Source organism: Meriones unguiculatus, chromosome 6, assembly GCF_030254825.1.
Source record: "Meriones unguiculatus strain TT.TT164.6M chromosome 6, Bangor_MerUng_6.1, whole genome shotgun sequence".
NCBI classification, from domain to species: Eukaryota; Metazoa; Chordata; class Mammalia; order Rodentia; family Muridae; genus Meriones; species Meriones unguiculatus.
In genome coordinates, this window is record NC_083354.1 from 78,391,433 (window position 1) to 78,415,527 (window position 24,095).

Genomic DNA, 24,095 nt, shown 5'->3' on the forward strand with positions numbered 1-24,095 from the left:
GAGCAGCATAGGAATTAAAGATATGATTGCTGTTCTCCAAAGCAATCAAATGGTTTAGTAATCTCAAACTCACAGTACTTGAATCTTGGTATCTTATTTTATAATAATACCATTAGACTGCCTTTGAGGTTCTTTTTATGTGGCTATTGTAACAACCAATTGTTTAGTACCTCAACAACAACTGCTTAGTTCCTCAGCAACTGGTAATAAAGCACTTAGCAGTTTCTTAGTTATCATTATAAACCAAACCTAACCAAGTGACACCCTGATAGTGTCATTAGTTCTGCAAAGGCAATGGTCTGGATGAACATTTGGTTGAGATAATGCAAACCTAATCAGGGACTAGTTGTAAGAGGTGTGAGACAAGCAAGATACATTACTTCATGTCTTAGAGTCTAATACTTTGTTACATGAATACTGGTTGGCAAAAGATGAGGAAGAGGGCTTAATACCTACCACTCTGGAATAGATAAGAATAATAATGTGGCTAATATATATCAGTATATGTAATACTATGCTATGTATTATATGCAAAGTCCTTCATGAGCCTTACTGCAATTTGAATTGTCATGTATATATGGATAAAATTAAGCACACAATGATAACATATCTAAAAGATGATCAGCAGAAAAAGAATAAGCTAGCATTTTATCCCTTTAATGCCCAAGCATTAAAAAAGGTATGCATGGGGGTAGAAAAGACCTTCAAAAAGGTCTTTCTTTAAAAATGAGAAATGAGAACATTTTAGAAAGGAAGTTTTAAATTTTGTTTCCAAAATGTTTCAATAATGTGACATCCAATAAAATATGCTCCTGTAAAGTTAATACATCTTATTCAAGCCATTTCTAGTTATAATGCTTTTCCCTTTAACATCTAACCTTTCTTGTTATTACTAAGTGCTACAACTTTGGGTTGATTGATCGAGGTTTCAATTAATGGGGGTCTCATCTCTGCCATTTTCATTTCTTCATCAGAAGAAAGTTCTTCAGATTCCTAGTTTAAAGAAAAAAAGAAAAAAAATTAATCTTTGGACTCTTTAAGTAAGAAATATAAAAACACCATAGGAAAAACAAAACTGACTGTTAAGAACATGGATAAAAGAGCTTTTCAATGATAATAGTTGACAAAACTTCATGATTTAACTTTTTCAAGTGCAGCAATAAAACTTCAGCAGTTACTAACAATATATTAAAATATCTAGTGTGATCACTTTTGGAGATAAGCCTTAACAAATATATTAATAGCTATTATGTGCCAGAGCTATACAAGGTTACAGGTAACCAAAAATGACCAAAGCACAACCCTATCTTTGAAAAATTCAATTTATATAAAGTCTCTCAAACAAAATCTCTCCCTAATTGCGGTTTAGTCTTCTAAGTATATTTGGCTTTCAAGGTATCTTCTAAGATAGACTGCTATCAATACGAATGATAAAAAAATTTCACCTATTTTGAAAACAGAATTATTTTCCACATTTATTTCCTCTAATATGTCAGTTGTTCCAGATTACCTACTACTGAATAGTGTTAACAAAGAAAATGACTTGTTAGTTAACAACAATTAGCAGAAATATTAGTATCATATGGTATGCAGGAAATCAGATCTCTTGCCAGCTACATCACTCTGAGGTACTAGGATGCAACTAAAGCAAACGTTTTACAAAACTTCTCCCGGAAAAGAAGCAAACATATGTACTAAGGACTTTTATGTGTTTCTAAGTGTCACAGTAAAGATATGAATAGTGGAGAGACGGCTCTTCAATTAAGAGTCCGTGGTGCTATTGCTAAGGATCTAAGTTTGTTTTCCAGCACCCATTTGGTAGCTCTAGTTCTTGGTACACAAAAATACTGCCTATTTAAAAGATGTATTTATTTTTATTTTTATTTTTTTTGTGTGTATTACTGCTTTGCCTGCATGTATGTCTGTGTGCCATGTGTATTTAATACCCATGAAACTAGAAGGGATTGTTGGAGCCTCGGGAACTGGAGTAAAGGGAGAAGCAGAGCCTCCAAGGAGTTCCAGCTAGGCATGGTAGTTCACACCTATAAGCTCATCATGCAAGACCCTAAGAATGCCATGAGTTAGACCAGCTGGGGCCACACAGTGAGCTCCAGAGCTTTTGGGGCTACAAACTGGGTCTCAAAAAGCTTAGAGGTCTATCTATGTTTAACCATGTCACTGATGCCTGGGATACATACTCATTAGAATGCTATTTAGCTGCTGCAGAAATAAGATGCAGCGCTGAGAGATAACACATAGTGAACTTCAAGAGAAAATGCTAAGTGAAAGAAACTATAAAAGATCACTTATTAGATCAGTAAGATGGCTCAGCGTGTAAAGGTACTTGCTAATACATATAATGTGTGTGTATATATATATATATATATATAAAATCTCACATGAGTATATATACATACAAATCATGATTGTATATTTCATTCATACAAAATACCCAGAATATGCAAATCTATAAAGGCAAAGTAGATATATAGGCTTAAGAGTTTAGGGAGACTCAATGCCTGAAGAAGGATAAAAAGCATGAGATTTCTTTTTTCTTTCTGTTATAAAAACATTTTGCAAGTAATTATGGTGAAAGCTTTACAACTTTAAATCTTAAGTTGTTTAAGCTATAAATTATATATTTTGAATTGGTAATCTGTAGGGTTTGTGCTATCTCTCAATAAAACTACTCTACCTTAAAAAAAAATCTACAGCTTTTTCAATAGGAAAAATTTTATCTAGGTTCGAAAACAATGAACAAGTGTAATACATTCAATAATGCTTACGTAAGTTAAATGATTGATATACCCACAAAAGACACTTTGTGCTGTTTTAACTTTTTCACACAGTGCTAGGTATTGAATCCAGGATCTTACGCAAGTTAGGGCAGTGCTCTTACCAGTAATCTACATCTTCACCTTTTCATTTTGATGTTAAAGAAATAAAAGCAAGGTCTGGGGATGTAGAACATGAGCTTGTTATGGGCAATGAAGTGAGTTTGACACCCATTAATGCAAATAAAAAATTAAAAGCAATTATTTGTTTTATATAACACATGATGATCTAATTTACCTACAAGTCATTTGCTCACAAAAAATACAAAAACGTTAAGTTTAAAGTGATGAAAGATATTTTATCAGTGTGAAATTTCTTAAGGAGGTATTAGTATTTTTTGCAATCATACTATCAACCTTCTACTGTTAACGGCAAAGAAATACTAAATTGAAACCATCATAATAATGCCAGAATGAAGTCATACCTCAAAAACATCATCATGATTAACAATATGCTTCAGGTTCCCAGACACTTTGATATTTGTAGTCACTGGTAAATTTCCAGGATTGATCTCGGCTTCAGGCTCACCCATTTTCTGTATAGAATTCATATACTTTTCTTTTTCATCAAGTTTGCTTTTTGTTGTAGTACTTTCTGAAGTCTATATAAAAGATAAAGAGCTCATATTATTAAGTATTAAGTCTATTCTTTTATTAAATATTATCTAAAATTTAAGCAATACATCAGCTTTGAATTCTAAATTAATATGAAACTATGAACATGTAAATTAGGCTCACAGATAAAAAAGCCCATTTGGAGGGTAGGTGGCCCGAAGAGAGACATGATCATATTAAAATACATAATGTAGCAAAAGTTACTTTTCCTCAAGAGGATTGGTATCAAGTGAGTCAATTACATCAGCACACTCGAAAAAAAAAAAATAGGAAATCATTTCTGCCTGACATATAACATGACAAAATTTTTGTTTGGAGGTAGGTAGCATTGAGAAAAGTTCACTAAAGAATCACATAGCTTAAGAAACATGTTAATGCCTCTGAAACATTCCCAGAAAATGTCAGATGTATGTAATAAGCAATTAATTAAAAATGAGAATAAAGTGGATCAAAATAGGTGAGAAAGACTATTTCTCTGACAAGACAATCATATCTCATTATTTGTTCAGATAATATATACATATTATTTTGTTTTTTTCAAGACAAGTTTTTTTCTGTGTAGTCCTGGCTATCCTGGAACTTACTCTGCAGACCAGACCAGGCTGTCCTAGAAATCAGAAATCGTCCTGCCTCTGCCTCCCAAGTGCTGGGATTAGAAGCATGTGCCACCAGTGCCTGACAGGCAATGATTTTTTTTTTTTTAACTATTCTCTTGACAATACTCTGATAAACTGGACATTCTATATCCAGAGAACCAGAAGATGAGCATTGGAAATTAAAGAGGTTCACAATTTAGGCATCTGTGAACAAAGCTCTAAATAAAGTAGTATATAATTAAGATCATCCTATCAATTGTCCCAAACACTTTAGATCATTACTTGGAATTGAGTTTTCTAACCTTCATACCCATATCCTTATTTACAACTTGCTGATCTTCATGTTGTTTCAAATCTCTCCCAGACTCTTCATTACTTTCTTCATCTTTTAATCTATGTACAATGGTTTGAACAGTCTTGACCATATTCTTAAGCTCATCCGGGTATGGTGTTGGATATCTCTTTAAGTTTCCCTCCTAGAGAAATAAGAGAAACATGAAGAATTAGTATTTCTAATATCACTCTAAGAACGAAAGGTATAATCCATGTGAACTGAAGACAGACTATGAGTTTTTTAAATTTGTTTTACTCCTATTTATTTATATATACTTCAAATTCAGGCGTTTTGTTTGTTTTTCCCTCTTTCCCAATGGTGGGGATCAAACTCTGGGCCTTTACAGACAAGTGAGCCACCAGTGAGCTCTCTGTCTCCCTGAAATGGACCTTTTAATGGTGGTTTTATATTGCTCTCAAATTTTTTCATAGGTGAAATAATTTTGATTAGTAAATGCAATGCTTCTTTGTGGGTACAAACAGCATAAGATAGGTATTCAGCACCAACTTTAGTCAGCACACCTGAAATTAAAGCTAACAGACTCACCCTGGGGGGTGCCTCTCTTTCATCTTTGTCTTCATCACATTCAAATGCTACTTGAGCCCGCTGTTTCCTTTGTTCTTCCCACAATGCAGGATTAAAACTTTCATTATCTGATATGAACATAACTAGGGGATAGCAAAAAAAAAAAAAAAAAAAAGAACAAAAATGTATTTTACAACAATCACAGAAAAATGCTATTCATTATAAAAACAAATCTGTGGCAGTTGAGACTGGTCCAGGACAATAGCAATAAATTCCAGGTAAGAAATAGGCTTTGGGTTTAAGATTTCTTTCCCATGACTACTGCAACTTTCATTTTCCAGTAGATGATTTGGTTTGTGTTACTAGAAGGATTCATGAAGTTGCAAATTTAAACACTACATAGGTTTTGTGTAGAACACTAAAACATTTAGGACAGTAAGGCTACCACATATTCCAATTTTAGGTGTCTATTTAACATTAATAGTTCAATATGCATGGAAGAACAGAGATCAATGGTAGAGTGAGTTATTTTGTTATAAAGTAAAATGAGTTACTCTGGTGGAAAGTTTATCTTTGTATTAAGTGTTATATACAATATAAAGTACACTAAATAAAATACATTTTCCACACAAAAATTTAAGAAAAATTTACTTTTTATACAAAGTCAATCATTCTCTAATCAGATAAAATGTTAAAACTTCAAAGACTTCTACAGGTTTTCTGGAAAGGCTTAGAGTAATTCATTCAACTACTATAAATGTTATACAATAAAAAAAATATTAAAAGAAAATGACAACTCTTACTCAAAAGAAATGACAGAGTGCAGGAGTAAAGGCAAATATGCTCCATCATGCAGTACACGCAAGCGCACACATGCACAAACACAAAAAAACCCGAAGTTTCTAAAGCATCCAAATATGGCCACTGTCAAAACCTTGTTTGGGTTTTTGTTCCTTTGTAAATTTCATGTCCATATTAACAATACCATAAAACAAACAAGAACAACAGGAATGACATTGTGTGTGTGTGGCTTTCCTTTGTTATGTGTTTTATCTTAAAGTCTGAGCATCAAATCCTTCTGTACCTGAGGACAGCCTTATATTTCTGGCCCTCCCATCTCTATTTGACAGTGCTGAGAGTTTAGCAGAGACCCCTGCATGCTCAACAAGCACTCTACAACTGAGTTATATCCCCAGACCATGATCTGCTAGGTTTTTGTTTTGTTTTGTTTTCCTTTCTTTTCAAAGATTTATTTATGCGTGATACCACTCTAATTTTACAGTTCCTACACATTTTTAATCCTAATATTAATCTTCATATCAGCTAAGTTCCCATGTCTTTGTCACTGTACCTCCTTCTAAACGTTAAGTCATATCCTGATTGTTGGTAAATACTGAGGTTTTTAGCCATCTTTCTTTTCCAACCTGTAAAACCGCTCTTGGTTTTACTTCCTTCTTTAATGAAGCTTCCATTTCATGACACACTAGTCATTACCACTTCCTTCAAATGCCCTTTCTCAAGCACTAGAAACAATTTCATTCACATTACTGTTTTACCTTCATCTCATTATGGACAGAAAATATAATCAAAATTCACAGAGAGGTATTCCAGACTAACACCCCACTATGCTGCTTTCCAAGTTACCTATATTACATATACAATATGTACCTATATAATTTAGGTAACACAGAAAACAATCATGTATTTCCTTCTCCCTGTTTAAGATTAATTCCAGTAGGCCAGGCATAGTAGTACACAGCTTTAAGCCCAATGTTCAGGAGTCAGATATATGTGATTCACTCTGAGTCTGAAAAATTCTAGGTCAGCCATGACTACAAAGTAAAACCCTTTCTCCAAAAAGACTAATTCCTTGGCCAAGACTGAAACTCTCATTCCTCTTGTTTCAAATTTCCTCACCATTATTCGCTTTTGAATTCTGAAAAGTCAAGGGGTTTTACTTCCCTCTAATAGCACCTGTCACATAGGTTGACAAACCAGAATAAGCTCAATGTAAACAAAGGGTGTTTCTCTCAAGTTGGTATAAAAATACAACTGAATAGAAATGTTCAGTATCTGATTCACTGGTTTCTTAGAAGTACTGGGATGAGGAAAGATATTTCCTTGAAGTTCAAAGGAAATTCACTATCCTGTTGACAACACTACTGTAGTTTTTTCTCTTAATTTCATTATTATTGTGTGAGTAAGATGGTACATGCCACGGTTGGAAAACAGCTTACAGAATCAGTTATCTCCTTCTACCAAGTGGATTACAGGGATCAAACTTAAGTCACCAGAATTGACTACTGATCTCACGCTCCAGCTCCATTCTCTGTTGTTTCTGATTTGAGATGTTGAATATATTATATTCATTTATATCTATGGTGAGATACTCTAAGTGACAAATGAACACCAAGGAAACTTAACAGTTTTCCGATTAATTTGAGAACTTCAAGTTTCCCTAATACCCTGAAACAAGCGCCAAAATAAAACCAACAGTTTATCAGTTCTATCAGAACTTGAAAAGCACTTCCTTATCTAAACAATTGTCCTTTAAAAGAAGGAATCAGAACAAAAAGTAAGCTGAAATAAATACTTGGCTTAAAAAAAGGCCAAGTAAATTTGAATCATGAAATTAGAGAACAGTAAAAGGAAGACATCAAGGCATGTATATAAGATGTGGTTATGAATACTTCAGTTTAGACAGCATAGCGAAATGGCTAGCTGGAACCTTTCTGAAAATGACCAGAGAGTAAATACTCTAAATTCTGTGAGTCAGAAGCAACTGATGACAGTATATATTTTGGAAGATAGCTGTAAGATGAGAAGTTACAGATAGAAAGTACTTAATTTTTTTTTAGAAGAAAAATGACTTCCTTTGAGAAGGTTATTGCTTTATAGGTATTTTTGTAACATTTATTTAGGAATAGTAAAATGCTACTCAGACTTTGTGTTGAAATTCTAGATGGGTTTTTGAGGTGTCAAATGTAAATAACTTGAAAGGTCTGTAATTAACGCTCTAAGAATAAACCTAAAAGATCCATCTCTTTTCCATGTGTTTACATCTACTTCCAACCTTATTATTTAGCACGATTGTAAAATGTCAAACTGTTTCCACAATAAAATAGTGTACTTAATTTTAAACTGTCAGTACTGACATACTGTGACATGTTGTGCTGACTAGTTTCATGTTGACTTGACACAAACTAGAGCCATTTGGGGAAGAGGAAAACTCAATTAAAAACACATTTCTCTTAGATATAGGTCTATGGTACATTTTGTGGTTGATAATTGATCGATATGAGAGGTCTCAGCTCACTGTAGGCAGTCTCACCACTGTCCCAGTGGTCCTGGTTGTTGTAAGAAAGCAGGCTGAAAAAGCTATGGGGAGTAAGCTAGTAAGCAACTTTCCTCCATGGCCTCTGCCTTAGTTTTTGCCTTGGGTTCCTGCCCTGACTTCCCGCAGTGATGGAGTATGACCTGAAAGTAAGCTAAAATAAACCCTTTCGTCCCCAAGTTGCTTTTGGTCACAGTGTCTTAATAACAGCCACAGAAACTCTTAAGACACATGTAAATAAAAATTCTGCATGTTAAAAATTAAGTTTAAATGGCTGTGCAGCATTGGGGGGGGGTATGGCAGTGGTACAGTGCTTGTCTACCATTTGCAAGCTTCTGGATTCAATCACCAGCACCACAAAACTGAATGATAAGATAGGAAAGATAAATGGGCAAATACTACTTAAGGTACTAATAGAGAAGTATGGAAAACCATAGCAAATATTTGAATGTCAACAAAATGTTTGTCTGCTCTTACTCATTAGAACTCGTGACTCAATTTTTCACTTTTCATTATCTTTAAAGAAGATTTATGATAATAGAAAACAGTAGTAAGCACTGATGTGAAAATGAAATGTCTCCCACAGGCTTAGGCTGTGAATACTTGGTCCTTAACTGGTACTATTCTGGAGTCTGTGAAAATGTTAGAAGCTGGAGGTTAGGCTGGAGGAAGTATGCCTCTAAAGGTAACACCAGGTCCCTAGCCACCACTTCAGCTTCTGTGAGATCTTAAGGTGAACTGTTCTGCATTTATTATGTCTGCCTCAGTAAGATGAAGAGATCTCTGAAACTACGAACCAAGATAAAGCTTTCTTCTTTTCTTTCTCCCAATTCTCTGTAGTCGTAATTATGCAAAAGCCTGGATGACACAGTAAGAATATAGGAGAGTCCTGTAAATACTATCACAGCTACACAATATGATCAAGTAATTGTCCAATTGTCCTTTTGGTAGTAAAAGAATATTAATATTAATAATATTTGTAGGAAAGGAAATGACTTCTTAGTCGCATAAGATAATGTTTCACAGACTAAAAAAGTATTTCAGTAATGGACCTTATAATAAAATATTTCTGTTGCTAGCACTCAGGTATAAGCTAGAATTAGTCATAAACAGTGTGTAAGTAACTGGCTGGTTCAAATGAAACTGCTAAAGCTTTTTAAAGATGAGGAAATGGAAGCTTAACCCCTTAACTTGCCACGGCATATTTTATTTTTAATTTATGTGTATATATGTTTTACCAACATGTATGTCCTTGTACTGCATGCTTGCGGCCCGGAGTCCAGAAGATGGATCAGAGCCCTAGTACTGGAGTTACCAACAGCTGTAAGCTGCCAAGTGGGTGCTGAGAATAGAATCTGGGTCCTCTAGAAGAATAGAAAAATCCTCTTAACCACTGGACCATCTCTTCAGCACCCTCATGGAATATTTAATGTGTTAAGACTAACAATGAATTTATGCTTTTCTTCAACATTATATATTGAGTTAATTTCTTTTCTCAAAGATACATATACATAAAAAGATATTTCAAGTATAATTTTTAAAATGTTTTACACATACAAAGAAAGGAGGGGAGAGGAAGGGAAGGAGGAGAGGGTGAGAAAAAGGGAGGAGGAGAGAAAGGGAGGAAGGAAGAAAGAGACAGAGGGGGAAAGAGAGAAAAAGAAAAAAAAATAAAAAGAGAGAGAACAACATATACTACATATTAGAGGCTCGAGAGATGTCTCAGTGGCTAAGAGCACTGCATACTCTTCTAGAGTTCCTGAGTTCAATTCCCAGCAACTACACGGTGGCTCACAACCTTCTAAAATGGGATCTGATGCCCTCTTCTGATAAATACAACATGTACTAGAAATAATTTAGTCCTCTGTCTTCACACAATAATCCACAAGTATATACTTGTGGCCAGTATTAAAGAATATATTCTCTTGCAGAACAAGACACAGGAAATAACTTAGCAGTGACGTATACACTCAAAGGTTATAGATGACCTTCATCTAGTGTATGGATTATATACAACAGAAAAAAAACATGTAATGGTTTTAATATTTCTAAACCCACAATGCTAAAAGTATTTCTAACATTTAGTTAAGTATGATTTGAAATAAGGAGAGCTACAATTGATAATATTATCAACATAATTAAATAAATAAAAGACATAATACATTTTCAAACTTCTAAGTTCAACTCAGAGATGTTACTTATCAGCCAATATTTTCTGAAAACTTTCTGATTAAGTTTCCAAACCCTCAATGAAATAATAGAAAGTTTGGACCTAAAATTCTTCTTGGCCCTCAGTTAAGGGGAAAAAGAGAAAGTCATCTTCAGTTCCTACCATCTTCAGTTCTTGGTTGCTGAGGGAACATGTAGTTAGTAAGCACCATTTTCTGAGTCTCTGAATCAGTTTCTTTTTGAAGAGGTATCAGAGGTTTAGACTAGGGAAAGAAAATGAATGGTTAATTTTCAATAAACTTAAAGGAAATACATATCTAACAATCCCTATGAACAACCACCAACAATCTTATAAAGCATTGAGGCCCACGCTATGAAAACAAAAGTGTGTATATATACAATAGCACTATGAACATTTATTTGAAACTACATAGAAATCTAAACAATGAAACTTAAATTTTAGTAAAAGACAAATACAGTATATTCTAATTATTACTGAAACAATTTAAAAAGAATTTCTATAGCCTATTAATTACTATACAGTGATTTTACTAATAAGGTTATAAAACGTGTTTCTCATTTTATGTTATTTTGCTATATCTAATATTTCATTTTGCAAAAATACCTTTAAGGGAAAAAAAACATTTAGGTTTAAACTAGTTATCTAAACATTTATCCCATTTAGTAGCTAAATAGACAGAAAATTGAAACTGCTTCTCTCTTATCTCCATCAATAACAACAAGACACCCAGTAGCGCACCCAGGTATTTTAGACTTTATTTCTTAGTATCTTTCTCCTAATGGTTAACAAATAGTATCAATTTCCTTCCTAATAAAATTCCTATTTTCAAAATACATACTTAAAATTCTACTAGTAAGAGCCTTAAACAAATCCATGTAGGTAGCAATTACCCAGTTTTCTCTTCTAGATTATATCATCAGCCATTCTCTGGACAAACTCTTGTGAAAACATGGTTCTGTCCTGAAATTGTATTCCCAAATATTTTAAAAATTTGTGGCCACCATCTTGTTTAAAACAAACAAACAAACAAAAAATACCAAACTGTTCTATAGCTTCAAATTCTGACCATTTTACTTGATTTCCTCAAATAATGGAAGTGGTAACCTTACTCTTTCCCAAAGACCTGCTTCCTTGAAATCTCAAATACAGGTTGATTATTCTTTCATGCTTTATTTTCCACAAGCCAGACAGCAGTGACAGTATTTACAATGCTTTGAGCGCACCCTGGTCTATCTTTAAATGTAAACTCCCACTACTTGCTACAGTATGCTGGACTCTAAATTTATTCTCCTTTCTTATTACCTACCAATCCCTTCTACCCTTGTAATACTTATCTTCCAGGTAAAGCATACTTAATTAAGCATTTTTTAAATTTCAAAATCTAAAAACACTGAGAACAAACGACTGTCACAACAGAAAAGAACACATTTGACACAAGGGACAGTTTATGGTAAAAACCCAGAAAATTAATTTTAAATGTTAAATAACATTATTTTAAGGACATGTAAGCAATGAATAAAATATCAATAGTTTATATTTAAATTATATTATTTGTGATTATTAAAAGAAAATGCAGCATCTCCAAAACAACTTACTATCCCAAGCAGTTACATAAGAGATACTAAGACTGCATTCCTACCTCTCATTCAAGTATTTCACAGTCATAGGTAGTTTAACAGACACAAAATATAAGTGACATTAACATACTTTTGGCCCAGTAGTTTCTCAGTGTGTGAAGAAGTCTTTACTAAATGGTATTATCAAAATTATCTATGATGTTTTTAAAAACCAACTTCCCTGAAAGTGTTTTGCTCTTTTTTGTTACATAACCCACTGTATATACCAAACCAACATATTTTAAAATGGGTAAACTGAATGGCATATGAATTATACCTCACAAAACTTAAAAATAACTATTGATACTTATGGAGCATTAATTCATCTAGCTTTTTCAGATCCTTTAGTGCCTAACTATTATCTTTAATCCCATTTTTTTTTTTCCAGTTTCCTTTCCCTAACACACAGGACATTATCTGTCAGTACTCTTCCCATGAAATCTAAAATCATTCAATCATCAAATATTAACATTTTTTTAAGGCTAATAGATTTTTATTTTGAGAGAAGAAATAGTTTGAGGCAGAAGAGATTGCGAACTGTCTGCTTGGCAAAGAATGAAGACAGAGTTCAAATGAGCTGAGATTTTCAGCAGAAATGAGATTAAATAATCCTGATACAAATTTTAAGTCAAATCTCCTCTCAGTAACCTTAACATTTCTTTTATCTGGAGGCAGGAAACAGGTATAGACATGTCAAGGTTCTTTTAATTGTAAGATATTATTATTTATTACAATATATTCACTTTGAATCCCGGCTGTAGCAGCCTCCCTTCCTTTTCCCCCCTCTATGCTCTTCCTCTAATCCACTGATAAAGGAGGTCCTCCTCCCCTACTATCTGACCCTAGCTTATTTGGTCTCATCAGGACTGTCTGAATCTTCTTTTTCTGTGATCTAGTAAGGTCACTGGTCAGGGGGAAGTGATCAAAGAGCAGACAACCGACTAACAACATTTTATATCAAAGCATTAAGCACTAGATACAGAAGGCAGCAAAATAACCATCCACACTGATTCCTTGAATTTCTGGTATATACGAGGGATGCTACACTAACAAAGATCACTATTAAAACAGATGGAATCACGAGCTGACAAGGTGTAGGGTACTAGAGAGCATAGGAGACTGACATTCACTTACCACTCAGACTAACTGGACAACATTTCTGAGAGGTTTAAGGAGAAGAGAGAAAAAGAGTAAGAAGGCAGGAAAGGCCAAGAGAACTCATTTGGTGGAAAGAACGAATATGTAAGATATAAAGAAATAGTTACAGAATGAATGAGACCTTGAGGCCTATGATATGCAGAAAACCACCAACATTATTTCAAGGAGTTTAGTGCAAGTGTAGGACTGAAAGATCATATTAGTTACAGTATTAGGGTAATATGGGGCTGAAATGAACAAGCAGTAACACAGGAGGCAGAGGCCTAGTACACAGTCATGTCAACAATCTGAGTCAGCAGCAGAGTAAAATTTCTAAGTATCTAGTAGCCATACTTTTTTTTTTTTTTTAAGGCAAAAAGATGACATAATGCTTAGGTAATATACAGAAGGCTCTGGGTTTGAGTCCTAGTACAGGTGTTGGAGGGGTGGGAAGAAGCTGGGTATGATAGCATATGGCTGTAGTCTCAGTATCCCACAGACAAGAGACAAGAGGATTTTGAGTTGAGGGCCAGCCTGAGCTACATAGCAAGACTTTATCTCAACAAGAAAAAAACCTAATATTATTAAAAGGATTACAATTTTCAGCATAGAATCCAAAATAAAAAATTTAAATGTAAAATTCATATTTCTTTCTGATCATACCAGGGCAAAAATTTAGTAGTTAATTACATGGCATCTGACTTTGGATTAACTACATATGACACTACTGGATTCTGCACTGAAAGGGGCAGGTCTACATGAAATGACAAACACACACATGAGGTATTCAATATTCCTGAGGACTTGGTGATGTATTTGACTGGATGTACCTGATGCTAGTAGTGAGAGGCTGCACTCCATGTCTGACTCCATAAAACATTTCTTAGTGAGTAAGAATCCCAGGAAACATTTGGGGCAGAAACTGGTATGCTGTTTTAGAGTGGGCTGAACCTAAGATATCAAGGTGTCAGTGTTAGATACTGGGCTATATGTCTGATGCAGGCACAGGTGAAAGCACCTGTAGCAGTCTTTCTTTTAACTCTATTTGGAGTGTTTAGGCCACTATCCCCCTCCACCAGGCCCCCAACCTTAAGTAGGAAAGAGAAAAGGTTAAGGGGAAAGGGGGCCTAGACCCCTTGAACCCTTTTACTTCTTCCCTCTAGTTAGGGTCAAGGGATTCTTTTAGGGCTCTGAACCAATCTCCATCAAGCACAGTTGCAGCTAGCAGTCTCCTCCAGGCTACTGCCCACCAAAGCGTTCCTCTCCATCTGTCTGCTCCATACCGCCACACTGTCTCTGGTCTCTCCATCTGTCCAAACTGCTACAAGTCACATGCCCAACAATGAACTCCACCAAACACCCCACAATTTCTTTCTTGGCTTCATATTTGTACTCTCAGAACAGCCCACGACCCTCTCTTTGCAGGGCATGGAAGGCCCTTACCAGCTGGCAAAGATCATGCCCCACCCATAACAAGTAACAAGTGTGGACAAACTATAGCCCAACTAAAATCCCACACTTGTGATTAAAACAAATACGTATTTTCAAAACATACGAAGAAACCAAAACTTCCATTACACTAGGCTAAAGAAACTGTTAGAAAGAACAATGATGTGGAAAGTAATCTGAAGGATAGTTTACAGAAAATAAAATGGGGACATCATTATGAAAGTCACCAAGAGAAGAGCCAGGCCTGTAAAGCAGACTACAGAGTCATCAAGTAGCACCCAGGCCAGGGGAGGACAACAGTCGTTGGGGTGATCTTTTTGTGTACTGTGTAAAGTTTGTCTTTGTGTTATTTGAATGCTGATTTCTGTACTGGCAGAGATCTGACTATACAGGCTGGACTTTGGTACAGTTATTTTTTTGGCTGAATCATATTTTGCAAACACTCCAACATCTTCTGATTGGTTTAATAAAGAGCTGAACGACCCATAGCAAAAAAGTAAAGCAGGACTTCTGGACAGAGACAGAAACTCTGGGGAAGAATACCCAGAAAGACATGAAAAAGGTGTGATGCTGATACTCAGGAAAAGTAACAAAACACATGGCAGAACACAGACTAATATAAATGGGATAATTTAAAGTAAGAGCTAGTTGGGAACAAGCCTAAGCTAAGGCTAAGGATTAATAAATAAAAAGCCTCCATGTCACTATTCAGGAGCTGATGGTCCAAAGAAAGTCTCCTTTTAAACAGGTTAACTCTCCAAATCTATCATTCTCACCATTCTTGCTAAGTCATCTCAGGAGAACTACTGCTCACTTCTTCACCTTTCAATTCCCTTTCTCTGCTTCTTTCATTATGTGGTAGGATTTCGTTTCAACCACTCTCTTCTCAATAATCAAGATCTACTTCCTGTGATGTCCTTCTCTTCCACCTGGGTTTGCAGTTATAGTCACAGACACGCCTTGATTCCAGCACTCAGGAAGAGGAGGCAGAGGTGGGGAGGTTCTCTATGAATCTGAGACTTAGCCTGATCTACATAAGCAAGTTCAAAGAGTGTCAAGGCTGCACAGTGAAACCGTCTCAAAACACCTAGTAAAATAAAATATTTGATCACAAAACTGACCTAACTAGTATCACTCCAACTCTGATCTCTAAGACTTTCTCAAAATTAATCATAAAAGTATTATTTCCTTTTTCCATTATTATTACAGAATTTTGCTTACTTACATCACTACAGATCTGCAACATTATTCTCAACAGTCAAGATAAGAAACCTATGCTATTTGGTGTTCTGTTCAGGAAGTTGTTTCCTGTGCAAACGAGGACAAGACACTTCCCTGCTTTTTCTTCTAGCAGATTTACTGTGTCTGGTTTTATGTTGAGATCTCTGATCCACTTGGACTTTAGTTTCTGTGAAGAGTGATAAATATGGATCGATTTGCATTTTCTGCATGTAGAATCCAGTTAGACCAGCACCATTTAGGAGGCTGTCTTTTTGCCACTATGTGGTTTTGGCTTATCTGTCAAAAATCAAGTATCCATAGGTGTGTGGGTTTATTTCTGGGTCTTCTATTCGATTCCAGTGACTCCTTATTATGTTTCCATGCCAGTACCATGTGGTTTTTATTACTATTGCTCTGCAGTACAGCTTGAGTTCAGGAATGGAGATACCTCCAGACGATCTGTTGTTGTATAGGATTGTTTTGCCAATTCTGGCTTGTTTGGTATTTTTCCTATGAAATTGAGAACTGTTCTTTCAAGTTCTGAAAAGAATTGTGTTATTTTGACAGGAATTGCACTGAATCTATAGATTGCTTTTGGCAAGATGGCCATTTTCAGTATGTTAACCCTACCAATCCATGAGTAGAAGATCTTTCCATCTTCTGATATCTTCTTCTATTTCTTTCTTCAGAGATTTGAAGGTTTTTTTCATATAAGTCTTTCACTTGCTTGGCTAAAGTCACACCAAGGTACTTTATGTTATTAGTGGCTATTGTGAAGGGTATAGTTCCCCAAATTTCTTTCTCAGCCCTTTTGGCTTTCATATACAGGAGGGCTACTGATTTTTTTTTTTTTAAGTTAATTTTGCATCCAGCTATTTTGCTAAAGGTGTTTATCAGCTGCAGTTCTCTGCTAGAATTTCTGGGGTCACTCATGTAGACTATCATATCATTTGCAAATAGTGATACTTTGACTTCTTCCTTTCCAATTTGTATCCCCTTGATCTCCTTTAGTTGTCTTACTGCTCTAGCTAGGACTTCAAGTACTATGTTGAAGACATATAGAGAGAGTAGGCATCCTTGTCTTTTCCCTATTTCAGTGGAATTGATTTAAGTTTCTCTTCATTTAGTTTGATGTTGACTATAGGTCTGCTGTATATTGTCTTTACTGTATTTAGGGTTGTGCCTTGTATCCCTAATCTCTCCAAGACATTAAACATGAATGGGTGTTGGATTTTGTCAAATGCTTTTTCAGCATCTAAGGAGATGATCATGTGATTTTTCTCCTTCAGTTTGTTTATATGGAGGATTACACTGATGTATTTCTGTACACTGAAACGCCCTTGTATGCCTGGGATGAAGCCTAGTTGGTCCTGGTGGATGATATGTTTTATGTGTTCTTAGATTTGGTTTGTGAATATTTTATTGAGTATTTTTGCATCAATGTTCATAAGAGAGATAGGTCTGACATTCTCTAATTTTGTTGGGTGTTTGTGTGGTTTATGTATCAAGATGACTATGGCCTTATAGAATGAGTTTGGTAATGTTCCTTCTGTTTCTATTTTGTGGAATAGTTTCAAGAGTATTGGAGTTAGCTCTTCTTTGAAGGTCTGGTAGGCTCTAAGATCAACAATCAATAAATGGGACCTCATGAAACTGAAAAGCTTCTGTAAAGCAAAGGACAATGTCATCAGAACAAAATGACAGTCTACAGATTGGTAAAGAATCTTCACCAACCCTGTATCTGACAGAGGGCTAACATCCAGAATATAAAGAACTCAAGAAGTTAAAAAGCAACAAATCAAGTAATCTAATTAAAAAATGGGGTACAGAGCTAAACAGAATTCTCTGTAGAGGAATATCTACAGAGAAACACTTAAAGAAATGCTCAGTGTCCTTAGTCATCAGGGAAATGCAAATTAAAACAACCCTGAGATTTCACCTTATACCCATCAGAATGGCTAAGATTAAAAACTCATGTGACAATATATGCTGGAGTTAGTATGACCTGGAGTTAGGAGCTCCACAAGGACCAAATATATCTGGGCACAGGGGTCTTTTCTGAGACAGATTCTCTAACCAAGGACCATGTTTGGATATAACCTAGAACCCTTGCTCAGACGTAGCCCATGGCAGCTCAGTATCCAAGTGGAATCCCTAGTAAGGGGAACAAAGACTGTCTCTGACATGAACTCAGTGGCTGGCTCTTTGATCACCTCCCCCTGATAAGGGAGCTCCCTCACTAGCACCCTTACCTTCCTTACAGAGGAAGACAATGCAGCCAGTCCTGATGAGACCTGATAGGCTGGGGTCAGATGGAAGGAGAGGAGGATCTCCTCTATCAGTGGACTGGGGGAGGGGCATGGAGCAGAGGCAGAGAGGGAGGGATTAGGAGTGGAGGACTGAGGGGGCTACAGCTGGGATACAAAGTGAATAAACTGTAATTAATAAAAAAATTAATTAATTAAACAAAAAGTTAAGAAACCAGTGTAATGGGATATAAAGACAGTTCAGAGCTTAACAACTCTTGCAGCAGACCTGTGTTTGGTTTCCAGCTCCCACATAGCAGCTTACAACCACCTGTACCAGTTTTAGGGTATCCTATACTTTCTTCTGACCTTCTCAGGCACCAGTCACACATACATACAAGCATGCAAAACACTTAAAATGTATCTTTAACAGAAATGACTATGTAACACATATACATAATGAAATATAATGACTTATCCCTTACAGGAAAGAATACTTTGTGATATGAAAGAACATAAATGAACCTGGAATACATTAAGGTAATTGAGGGGGGCTGGAGAGGTGGCTCAGGGGTTGAGATCAATGGGGTTCTCAGCTCTTCCAGAGAATCTGGGTTCAATTCCCAGTACCTACATGGCAGCTCACAACTGTCTGTAACTCCTATTCCAGGGATCCATAACCCTCACACAGACACACATGCAGACAGAACACTAATGTACATAAAATAAAAATAAATAAATCATTAAAACATTAAACTAACTGAAATAATCCAGATACAGAAAGATAACTATCACATAATATCATAGAAAGGTGAGAACTCAAAGAAAGAGAGAAATTAACTAACAGGGGCTTTGGATGGGAGTAAACTGGGACATGCTGATTCAAGTGCACAATACTGACAGAATAAATTCAAGAGCTCTGATGTAGACTAAGGGAATTTTAATCAGAAATACATATCACTCAAAATTGTATGTACACTCAAGAAAAAGAGACAATGGTAGAAAGTAATGATATAAAGCCAAGCAGAACTGAATATGATTTTCTGATCTCTTGGTATTTTTGTCTAAAACTTGATAAAATACAACAAAGTTTGTTACTTTTATGTCTGTATCTGTGTTAAAATTGTTTCTAAACACAGTAAAATAAATGTTTTTACATGTGAACCAAGGTATAACTGCTCTTAAGTGACTCTATATAAACTAAATAGGATAATTATATAGCACAATTGGAACTCCAGCCAAACATACTAGGTCAGAATGCCCACCTGATTATCTGAGAGCCACATAGCAGTCAACTGTTGTAGCCTTGTAAAGCTAAAAGGCAAATTCTTTAACCTGAATGGGAAAAGACAAACAAAAGTTAAACGTAAAAGAGAATATTTAAATAGTAAAAGATTACATTAGAAGCAGTGGTTAGCACTTACCTAGCATTAACCCTATCTTCCTACCTCTTAGCACCATGAAATAATGAAAATGAAAACATAAGTCATCAAAAAAATGTTATATAATGGTATATGAGGTAAGATTAAAAAAAAAAGTAAACCCAAATGAATACTTTTATATAGGAGAAAGGACAAAAATATTACTTAATCTTAAACATTATATGAACCAGCCCAGGGGACGCTTTGTTTCCTGAGGGTGAGGAGTACCTTGTCACCAACATAACACTTGCAAAGCAATCTCCAATATTAGTACAAAAACACTCCACACATGTAAGACAACTTTGTTTTAGACAGGTGAATTAACCTGTCCAAAAGCAGCTTCTATACTTTTTAATAAAAAGAAAAAACAAATCTGCTAAAAAACAAAACAAAAAACTGTCTATTTCACAAAGAAAGGCAAGGCCATATTGAGTATTCACCTCAAAATATCACTTTGTTTTTGTATTTAAAGAGAACTACTGCTGTAAAAAGAAGTTTTAGAGAGCGTATTTTAAAAACATAACACTGTTCTATATTTTAGTGATTCTATATTTTAGTTACTATTTTAAGATGATAATATATAAAAACAAAGTGACATAAATACTTATTACAGTGGTGAATTAAAATAGGATTATAGTGGTTTGAAAGTAAATAGCCTCTATAGCCTCACAGGGAGTGGTGTTGCTGGAGTAGTGGGGAAAGTGGGTTCCTGGGGGCGGGCTTTGAGGTCTCAAAACCTCAAGCAATGCCTAGTGGCTAGGTCACTTCCTGATGTCTGTGGATCAAGATGTAGAATTTTCAGCTTCTCTCTAGCACCATGTCTTGTCTGCATGCTGCCATGTTTCCCACCATGACGACAATGGACTTAACCTCTTAACTGTAAGCCAGCCCCGATTAAATGTTTTCTTTATAGAGTTGCTGTGGTCACAGTGTCTCTTCACAGCAATAAAACTCTAAAATAAGGATCTTATTTAAAATAATATTTCTGACTTAATCCTTTCTATGTTAGGCCTAGCTAGTCTTCTGTGCAGTCCTTTAAAGACGGCATGTGAGCACCTAGTGCTCTAGTCTGGAAAGGGACATTATGAGATGAGACTACTCTGAGGCAGAGGTTCTTTTTAAATAGAATGCAGCTATTACAACACTGTTAACAAGTCAGAACACTGTATTTAAAACTCTACTTTAAAAACCACATGAACTTCAAATTTTTCCTACACAAAAGAGAAACACCTACTGTACTATTCCAAAGGCATGTCTTCATAGTTTGCAAAGTACTACAAAATAAAATATAAAAAAATTCCACAAGTTTAGTTTAACAGCCTCATTCTCTCCACCTCAGCAGCAATCACTACTCCAGCCTAACAATCATAGCAGTCAATCAATCTGCTCTGCACTTCGGCTTTTGTGGTTCAAGCTGTATGAGTGAATCTCTTCCCAGAAAAACACAAGCCGAGATGAGATTAAAAAGTTGTGTTTTTCAGCAGCAGTACTAAGGTGAATTTGGAACTTTGGAAATTAAAATGGTTATATAATAACAGGATAATAAAAACTGTGTGGTTATGCTGGCTCAAAGTGAGCCATGACAATCATAATACAGTAAGTAACATCAGCTTAATTTTGTTCATTCTTTCAGTTAAAAAATTTAAAATATAAAGAAAAATAAATATAACATAAGCTAATGTAGTACATTTCATATGAAACTTTGACTTTATTCAATGTATTTATAAGCCAACTGAAGATTACAAACCTATTATCACTTAAATTAATGACTTTTAATTTCTGCATATCACCCATTTCCTCTGGAAGTGTCTCTAGTTTATTAGAATGGAGAAACAGCACAGTTATATTTTTCCAGTTTCCAATCTGAAAGAGAAACAAACTGGAGATCACAAACCTGGGGTTTATAGGTTAAAAAACAAAGGAGTATTAATATATCTGAAAGTAGTGAAAAATATTTGCATTTACAAAAATATTACTTTTGATGTAATTTGGGGGGGGTTGTTTTTTTTAAACAGGGTTTTTCTAATTTAGCCTTGGCTGTCTTGGACTCACTTTGTAGACCAGGCTAGCCTCGAACTCACAGATATCTGCCTGCCTCTGCTTCCTGAGTGCTGGGATTACAGGCATGCACCACTGTGCCTGGCTTCTTCTGTAATAACTTTAACTATTCCTTTTAAATTATTAACTTTTCTTTAAAAACAAAAATGTTTAGAAACATCTTCAAAATTACATAGTCTGTTATTCAGATAATAACATAACTTGATTAATAATAATAAACTATTTAAGAAAGAAAAAGAATACCAACATACTTAAGATGTTTTAAAAGCAGACAAAAATCTAAAATAAGTGTAAAATATTGTACCTCTGGGGGTAACTGTTGTAAGTAATTGTGATCTGCAGCAAACGTTCTTATGTTTGTGAGCTGTCCAACTGATGAAGGCAAAGCTTCAATTTCATTGAAACTGCAATCCAGTTCTTCTATTGACTTTAACCTTCAGTTATAAATGGAAACACATGGGTTTTTAAAATTTGTTTATTGTTTCATTACTTACAGTTTACTCAATTGAGAGGGGACTAGGGAGCTGTAGCCCCCTCCCTAGTCCCCTCTCAATTCCACCCTCTCTCCCTCTTTCCTCTCCTCCCATGCTCCTCCCCAAGTCCACTAAATCCTAGTCTATCACTTCTCATCAGGACTGGCTGCATTGTCTTCTTCTGTGGCCTGGTAAGGCTGCACCCCCCTCAAGGGGAGATGATCAAAGAGCCAGCCACTGAGCTCATGTCAGAGACAAACCCTGTTCCCATTACTAGGGAACCCTCTTGGACACTGAGCTGCCATGGGCTACATCTGTGCAGGGGTTCTAAGTTATCTCCATGCATGGTCCTTGGTTGGAGTATCAGTCTCAGAAGTGACCCCTGTGCCTAGACTTTTTTTCTCTCCTTGTGGAGCTCCTGTCCACTGCAGATCTTTCTATCTCGCCCTTCTTTCATAAGATTCCCTGCACTTTGCCCAAAGTTTCGCTGAGTCTCAGCCTCTGCTTTGACACCCTGCAGGGATGAGTCTTTCAGAGGCCCTCTGTGGTAGGCTCCTGTCCTGTTCCCTGTTTTCTCCCTGTTCCGATGCCCGCCCTGTTTGCCTTTCTGAATGAGGGTTGAACATCTTACCTAGGGTTCTCCTTCCTGCTAAGCTTCTTTAGGTGTACAGCTTTTAGTATTTTATCCTATATTATATGTATAATACCCACGTATAAATGAGTATATACCATGTGTGTCTTCCTGCTTCTGGGATGCCTCACTCAGGATGGTATTTTCTAGTTCCCTAAACACATGGTTTTTAAAATCTATACTGTAGCCAAAATTTAAAAACACATTAACATGTAATTTAACAATGAAATGTAATAAAGCTAAATTTTATCAACAATAACTAAGCTTATTTTTATTATAAATACAACTAAATTATATGCCAATTACTTATTTTAAATGTTTGTGGAATCTACTTCAGATATTCCTTATGTAAATATCTGATATGTATGCTGAGATACAAAACATTTTCAAATTAACAAAACATTTTCCAGGGCCTACTCATTCACACACAACTCACCCTCCTATTGAGTCTGGTAGATACATTAATTGGTTTTCATCTATTTTAAGAGTTGTGACATTTTTCAATGAACCTATTGAAAAAAGTAATAAATCATTTTCAGCTTAAATTAGAAAGCAAGTCCATTACTAGTCAATGTGAAACATGTTACATTTAACAAGAACTAGAAAACATTATCAATAAACCTACCACCTTTAAGAAACACTACCCCAACACTCTCACTCTCTCACCCAACATTTCCTACTTTCACCCAGCTCCTACTTGTGTGTGTGTGTGTGTGTGTGTGTGTGTGTGTGCGCGCACGTGCACAGGTGAATGGCTGTGCTTGTGGAGGGCAGAGGCAAACCTTGGTTCTCCTTCCGCAGTCTCATTTTTTTAGGCAAGGTCTTGTACTGGGACCTGGGGCTCATATTAGGTTACGATGGCAAGCTAAGGAGCTCCCAGGATGGCTGGCTTTTCACACTGAAATCAAACTTAAGTCCTTATGCTTGCCAGGCAAGTAAGTCCTTTACGGATTATCTCCCCAGCCCTCACTGCACTGTTTAACCTACCAGAAAAATAACTAGTTTACTACTCACCCACCCTCCAACTAAAATATAACCTACACAAGAAAATGGACATCTTGTCCGTATTTTTCACTTCGTCTGCACTGTTCACATTCTTAAAAGCAGTGTCATGGCATGGAGAAGAATTAACCTCAATTTGTTGAGTTAATAAAAAAACCACAGCCTGTTTACCACTATATAACAAAATAGTATATGTAAATAAAAGCATTGTAATTCAAATATTAAAATGCTGATTAAATGAAAACAGAATCTGAAAATATATCTTGACTGTAAAACAACTGGTATAACTCAACTGAGAAATATATAAAATATTTCACCTTTCTGTTACATGGCCTTTAAGTTTTTAGACTTTTCAAAGTGATTTATCTAATACATCATCAAACAATTTCAAAACAACTGACCACGAATTGTA

General features: G+C 35.6%; 1 protein-coding gene across 8 annotated transcripts in view; it reads right to left on the reverse strand.

Moving 5' to 3' along the window:
* The window catches only part of Erbin (erbb2 interacting protein), a 101,926-nt gene that overhangs the window by 22,623 nt on the left and 55,208 nt on the right, over positions 1–24,095 (reverse strand). For all 8 annotated transcript variants that reach the window (XM_060385671.1, XM_060385668.1, XM_060385675.1 and 5 more), the window contains 9 exons: positions 23,118–23,190; positions 21,882–22,011; positions 21,267–21,382; positions 19,364–19,433; positions 10,571–10,670; positions 4,926–5,047; positions 4,348–4,521; positions 3,260–3,436; positions 879–993 (listed from right to left, as the gene is read on the reverse strand). In XM_060385671.1, coding sequence (XP_060241654.1) covers positions 879–993; positions 3,260–3,436; positions 4,348–4,521; positions 4,926–5,047; positions 10,571–10,670; positions 19,364–19,433; positions 21,267–21,382; positions 21,882–22,011; positions 23,118–23,190 — 1,077 coding nt within the window. The remainder of the gene's footprint in view (positions 1–878; positions 994–3,259; positions 3,437–4,347; positions 4,522–4,925; positions 5,048–10,570; positions 10,671–19,363; positions 19,434–21,266; positions 21,383–21,881; positions 22,012–23,117; positions 23,191–24,095) is intronic.